At 46.6% G+C, this 7350-nt stretch overlaps 1 protein-coding gene across 1 annotated transcript in view; it reads left to right on the plus strand.

Annotated features, from left to right (window-relative positions):
* Positions 1-3050, plus strand: part of LOC139373743 (voltage-gated delayed rectifier potassium channel KCNH8-like) — a 94208-nt gene extending 91158 nt beyond the window's left edge. The window contains exon 16 of the mRNA XM_071114668.1: positions 2454-3050. Within this exon, the coding sequence (XP_070970769.1) occupies positions 2454-3050 (597 nt within the window). The remainder of the gene's footprint in view (positions 1-2453) is intronic.
* Positions 3051-7350: the final 4300 nt, after the last annotated feature.

Here is a 7350-nt window from a genome sequence, read left to right on the forward strand (position 1 = left end):
CCCTCCAGCAATGTAAAATGAAACAGAAATATCCGGGCAGCAGAAGTGGACTCCTGAGGATTTCTTTGTGTTGTTCTAATGGGAACCTATCTACGGCAGCTGTTAACTCATATTAGTAGCCTTTTGAGTGTTGATTGTAACCCACTGAGAGTTGTGGTGATGTTAGTAGTACTGACAATAAAGACAGAGAACTTACTAAATTTACCATGGCACACTGCAGAGTCTGAGTATCTAACACAAGGTCAGATGTTCTATCAGCCCCTTATGGTTAAGGTACTGTAAGGTTTGAAGGTAAGGTTGTCTGACCCCAGATTTGTGTTTAAAGATCTCTCTCTCTCTCTCTCCCTTGCTCTCTCTGAGGTGACAGGGCTGAAATTGTGTTGACAACGTAGCGGATTGGACTGTCCTGCTTCACTCAGCTCTTTAAAAAAAAAAAATTCCACAGAAAACTTATATCAGAGAGAGAGGGAGATGGCTCGAGAAAGACGGTGAGAGAGGGAGAGAGAGACGGGGGGAGAGAGAGAGAGAGAGAGAGAAAGAGAGACAGAGGGGGGAAAGAGAGACAGAGAGAGGGAGAGAGAGAGAAGGCGTGAGAGAGGGAAGGGAGAGAGGGGAGAGAGAGAGAGATAGAGAGAGAGAGAGAGAGAGAGAGAGAGAGAGAGAGGGAGAGAGAGAAAGAGAGAGAGAGAGGGAGAGAGAAAGGAGTGGGTGATTAGATTTGTCTCTTGAAGTACACCAGAGATTTGGATTAGGTAACTGGTGATGTACAAGTGTTGACATGACAATATGGCTAAGATTTGACATGACTATATGGCTAAGAGTTGACATGACTATATGGCTAAGAGTTGACATGACTATATGGCTAAGAGTTGACATGACTATATGGCTAAGAGTTGACATGACCTTATGGCTAAGAGTTGACATGACTATATGGCTAAGAGTTGACATGACTATATGGCTAAGAGTTGACATGACCTTATGGCTAAGAGTTGACATGACTATATGGCTAAGAGTTGACATGACTATATAGCTAAGAGTTGAATTGACCTTATGGCTAAGAGTTGACATGACTATATAGCTAAGAGTTGGCATGACTATATGGCTAAGAGTTGGCATGACTATATGGCTAAGAGTTGGCATGACTATATGGCTAAGAGTTGACATGACTATATGGCTAAGAGTTGACATGACTATATGGCTAAAAGTTGACATGACCTTATGGCTAAGAGTTGACATGACTATATGGCTAAGAGTTGGCATGACTATATGGCTAAGAGTTGACATGACCTTATGGCTAAGAGTTGACATGACTATATAGCTAAGAGTTGACATGACTATATGGCTAAGAGTTGACATGACTATATGGCTAAGAGTTGGCATGACTATATGGCTAAGAGTTGACATGACCTTATGGCTAAGAGTTGACATGACTATATGGCTAAGAGTTGGCATGACTATATGGCTAAGAGTTGACATGACTATATAGCTAAGAGTTGAATTGACCTTATGGCTAAGAGTTGACATGACTATATGGCTAAGAGTTGACATGACTATATGGCTAAGAGTTGACTTGACCTTATGGCTAAGAGTTGGCATGACTATATGGCTAAGAGTTGGCATGACTATATGGCTAAGAGTTGGCATGACTATATGGCTAAGAGTTGACATGACTATATGGCTAAGTGTTGACTTGACCATATGGCTAAGTTAGTTTGTGCCGTCTAGTGTCACTATGTCACGGTCATCAGTCAGTTCTCGATGTTTGCATCGGCTTAGCCTGTGTAGATGTATTTACATTCAGTATCTGGTCCTGATGTGTCAAGTTTCATATGGGCAAAGTTCCAACACTTGTCTCTTATTTTATCTGTGCATAGCATATCTGTGCGTAGCATGATCCCCTGTTGAACATGTGGTGACTGCATGCGTGTTGATCCGTGTCTGGTTTTGTTAGTGGGGTGTCTAGCAGGATGAATACCTATGTATGCTTTGAGTGACAGAGCCAGCTGGCCTGCTGGCATGGTGCCCTTGCTGTGCCCTCTCTCTATAGGACCACTAGTGGCTGGATAGGACTAATCACCTCCAAGCCATCATTTTAATGACCAATTAGACCAGCATCATCATGCTAGGCCAGAATAGCAACCCAAAATTGCTGGCTGGAAATGACCAAATTAATATTGATGACCCGGAATGGTTGAATGGCAGTTTCACTGAGGGTGGCAGATTAAGGCTACATCCAGATTTTCCACCCTTCTCCCAAAGTGTGCACTTTAACACTGCCTGTCATGGTTTAAGCATTGGCTGGAAGGAGTTTCCACCCTTGTTAAATCCATTAGAAGGAATGTGCTCAGTGGTACAGCTAAAATGTCTGACCCAAAATGCATCATTTGATTTTACTGAGCCCAAATGAATATGGATGACTGAGAGATGTACTGTATGCTCTTGTTTGTTCCCAGGTGAGTTCTCTGGGGAAGGAGGTGACAGAGCTGGGCCGAGTAATGAGAAGTATGGCTCAACTGATGGAGTCCTTCTTCTCCGGACCCCAACCCCTCTATCCTGCACACTGCGTACCTGGACACCATGCATACCTGTCCCGCACTGCGCCCCCACCCCACACCGCCCCCCCACAGTCCTACCCCTCTCAGACTGAACCTCTCTGGGCAGACACCCCCCTCACGACCCTCTCTTCCTGCATCTCTCCGTCATTTAGTCTGGCCCAGCGGCATCCTGGGATGTTCCATGTGGATCCCGCCCTCACCGCCATTCCACACAGTCCTGAAGATCTCCACCCGGCCCCCTCACGCCTCTCGCCTCCCTACCCCTCCTCCTTCTCCCTCACGGACACCTCCACAGAGCCCCTGTTGCCCTCTTCTCCTGGGACACCCCACTGTGAACGGGGAGGGGGCGCTGGGTCCTCCAGGTCACGGGCACACAGTTTGGAGACCCCACAGCCACCGTGTGACAGGAGAGGAGGAGGGGTCGTTGCAGTCACCCCTCAGAGCTCCAGAAGCCTGCCCCGCCCTGGAGGGAGCTACCAGCACATGGATTTATAACAGACTGAACTGGACTAAAGAGATACTGGACTAAAGAGATACTGTATTGTCTAAAGAGATACTGGACTAAAGAGATACTGGACTAAAGAGATACTGTATTGACTAAAAAGATACTCGACTAAAGAGATACTGTATTGACTAAAGAGATACTGGACTAAAGAGATGCTGAACTGAAGAGATACTGGACTAAAGAGATATTGAACTAAAATAGTGTATGGGACTAACAACCAGGTCCCTATATCAGGGGAGTATACACTCTTACAGGGACACAATCAGATCTCTGATGATATTGATAACCTTTCATTTTCTATCTCTGTTTCCAAGGCACGCTTTCTTTTCAAATAGCATGACAAAAGCAGAGGGGCAGTAGGTAGCTTATAGGTAGCTTTACCTTGTATAAACATTAGCAGATGTTCCAGTAGTGTTCTAGAGGGGTATAGAATCATGAAGGTCACTGTGGCTTTGTGTGTTATCCTCTGGAGAAGGCTCTGGGGTCTGGAGGAGTTGAGAGGAGGAACAGCAGGACTGCACAATGACAGAGGACGAGGAGGAGGAGACTGGGTCGCATCAGCAATGGAGGGAATAGTGGAGATGCCTGGGTGGATAGGGAGGGAGGGAGGGAGGGAGGGAGGGAGGGAGGAGAGGAGTTGGATGGGGGGTCTTGCTTGCTCTTTCACTCCTTGCTGGCGGGGTTTCAGGTTGGTTGGATTGGAGGAGAGATGAGATAGTGGTGGAGGTGGGGGATGAGGAAGAGAGAGTGGTGGAGGTGGGGGATGAGGAAGAGGGAGTGGTGGAGGTGGGGGGATGAGGAAAAGAGAGTGGTGGAGGTGGGGGATGAGGATGAGAGAGTGGTGGAGGTGGGGGGATGAGAAAGAGAGAGTGGTGGAGGTGGAGGGATGGGGAAGAGAGAGTGGTGGAGGTGGGGATATGAGAAAGAGAGTTCCAGGTTCTAGTTTTCCCTCCCTGCTCTTGTAGCCAAGGTCTGGGCCTGTGGATGGGGGCCAGTGCCTAGTGTTTGGGGGTGGGTTGGTTGGGCCTGGTTGGTAGAGGCTGGTTCGGTTGGTTGGTAGGGCCTGGTTGGTAGGGCCTGGTTCGGTTGGTTGGTAGGGCCTGGTTGGTAGAGGCTGGTTCGGTTGGTTGGTAGGGCCTGGTTGGTAGAGGCTGGTTCGGTTGGTTGGTAGGGCCTGGTTGGTAGAGGCTGGTTTGGTTGATTGGTAGGGCTTGGTTGGTAGAGGCTGGTTCGGTTGGTTGGTAAGGCATGGTTGTTAGAGGCTGATTGGTGGCTTGGTAGGGGCTGGTTGGTGGGTTGGTAGGGGCCGGTTGGTATATGCTGGCTGGTAGGGCCTGGTTGGTAGGGGTTGGTTGGTAGGGGTTGGTTGGCAGGGGCTGGTTGGGGGGTTGGTAGGGGCTGGTTGGTAGGGCCTGGTTGGTGGGTTGGTAGGGGCTAGTTGGTGGCTTGGTAGGGTCTGGTTGGTGGGTTGATAGGGCCTGGTTGGTAGGGGCTGGTTGGTGGGTTGGTAGGGCCTGGTTGGTAGGGGATGGTTTGTGGGTTGATAGGGCCTGGTTGGTAAAGGCTGGTTGACGGGTTGGTAGGTCCTAGTTGGTAGGGGCTCGTTGGTAGGGGTTGGTAGGGGCTGGTTGGGGGGTTGGTCGGGGCTGGTTGGTAGGGGCTGGTTGGTGGGTTGCTAGGTGCTGGTGTTTAGGGGCTGGTAGGTAGGTGCTGGTTTGATGGGTATAGGATGGACTGAGGCTATACTGTGAGAAAGAAAGGGTGGATTGTTGGAGTCTGGTCTTTCGTGGTGGTCCCTCATGGTGTGCCTGGAGCGACACAGCCCCTGCTGTTGTCTGTCATACTGTGCACAGCGAGGCGACTCTCAGTCTTTCTTTCTCAACGCAAATCGCTCCCTTTCTCTCTCTGTCATTTTCTTTCTGTCTGTCTGTCTGTCTGTCTCTCTCTCTACCTGTGTGCATGCCTCTCTAAGCCCTTTGAGTAGTGCCTGTAGAGACATTAACATGCTGCATGTCACTATGGAAATCCAGCTTGCCATTTATCTATTTAAAGGAAACACAGTTCATTCTTTAATTAGTGAACTGGGCATTTATCAACACATATTTATAGGGACGGGGTCTTTTGATATAAAAACATTGGCAAGTTTTAGACACAAGTAGCAAGAGACAGCCCCGTAGTTAAACGCCAGCAGCACAATCCCAATAGTTTATTGGTTAATGACTCATTAGACCTATTAGGCATATTTTCCCAATACGTCTCCCATTGGTAAGAGATCAGTGGAGGCTGCTGAGGAGAGGATAGCTCAAAATAACGGAGTAATGTAACGGAGTGAATGGAATGGCATGAAACACATGGAAACCACGCGTTTGGTGTATTTGATACCATTCCACCTATTCCAGTCCGACCATTAACACGAGCCCGTCCTCCCAATTAAAGTGCCACCATCCTCCTGTGTAACAGACTGCCTCAGAGTTCCATGTCCGAGACCAATCAGAATAAAAGGCAATATTTACACGTTTCAATAGACCAAGAGAAGAAGAAAAATGATATGAATGTATTGATACTAAAGATGCATTTTTGTACCTCGTGGACTGCAGGGGTAAGGGTTGCTCTTTGTTTGAGGGGAGCTTTGTAGTGTGGTGGTGAGTAGGCTACCCTGCAAACAAGAATGAGTCGTTAGCACGTCCCCGGGATGCATAAAGTCATCAGGACGTCATCAGGTTTTGTCTAGTACCCGGTTGGTCCCGGGGACATCCCAACGGAAGTTTTTAGGACGTTCTTGGGATGTTGTGTCATGGTCCCCTGTAGGTTTTGTCTAGTTCCCGGTTGACCCTGAGGACGTTTTTAGGACGTTCTTGGGACTTTGTGTCAGAAAGATCAGCATACCCCAAATCCAGAGGTTCTGAGTTCAAATCCCAGGTGGGGGTCATATTGGACAGTCAGTACTAAGTGATCATGTTAAATCTAATCATATTGTCATTGATTAAAGATTTGTACATCATTTTTGCTGAACAGCGTTACCACTTACCTTTAAAAAACCTTTAATTATAATGGTTTGGGACACATGGGACCATCACGTGACAAACACCTCTAAGGGAACAAGATCTCCAGGGGACCATGACACAACATCCCAAGAACTTGCTAAAAATGTCCACGGGACAAACCTGGGAACGACAAAAAGGTCCCCCAGAGAACTTTCCCTTGGGACCATCAGGCAACATCCTAAGGACTAGTAAAATGAAATTCCTGAGAACATCCTAAAAAGGTCCTGACATGGTCCTCAGTGATGTCCTGGGAACTTACAGATAACCAGAAAAAGGTCCCTCAGAGAACTTTCCCTTGGGAACATTACACGACGTCCTAAGGACGAGTCAAATGAAAGTCCTGAGAACGTCCTAAAAAGGTCCTAACATGGTCCTGACAGGGTCTTCAGTGATGTTCTGGTAACTTACAGGGAACTACCCTTCGGACCATCACACAACATTCTTAGAACATTCTCAGAATGTCAGTGGGATAACATTGCGCCGAAACCCTTAAGGGAATTAATGGGAACGTTGTCGATACGTGCTCAGGACGACCCCTGTTTGTGGGGGATGCTGGGAGAACAAGAAGTAGTGAATCTAACCTGTCTTCATATGTCTACTTCCAGAGCCATTCATTTCAATGGAACACATTTCTAAAGCACTTTGAGATGAATTAACATGGTGAAGTGGCACACTGCTTTAAAAACCATGAGCAAAATATCTGTATATCTACCCTCCTCAAAATGATTGATTGTTTTCGTGCACTATCTATAGTCAAAACGCAAGCTCCATTGAAATGAATGGACCTCTGACTCCAGAATGGAACCAGAAGTAGTGGAGGAAACGCGTCACTCTCTCCTATAAGCGTAATAGTGTACCAGACAAGGCCATTCCTGTCCCAATGGCTTTTCTATTCTCTCTTTGTTCCTAGGTTTACGTGCCTCTTGGCTTCTCTGCAAATGGAATGTACTGTAATCAAATGAACTTTCATTGATTTTGATTTTGATATTTATTATTATTAGATAAAAACCTGTTATGCTAATAAATAACAAATATGACTTATGTCCATCATCTTGTTTATTGTGAAGTAAATTATGATTATATACACTACCTTTCAAAAGTTTGGGGTCACTTAGAAATGTCCTTGTTTTTGAAAGAAAAGCAATTTTTTTGTCCATTAAAATAACATCAAATTGATCAGAAATACAGTGTAGAAATTGTTAATGTTGTAAATGACAATTGTAGCTGGAAACGTCGCCTCTTCACT

The sequence above is a fragment of the Oncorhynchus clarkii genome, chromosome 18 (assembly GCF_045791955.1).
Source record: "Oncorhynchus clarkii lewisi isolate Uvic-CL-2024 chromosome 18, UVic_Ocla_1.0, whole genome shotgun sequence".
In the NCBI taxonomy this organism is placed as follows: domain Eukaryota; kingdom Metazoa; phylum Chordata; class Actinopteri; order Salmoniformes; family Salmonidae; genus Oncorhynchus; species Oncorhynchus clarkii.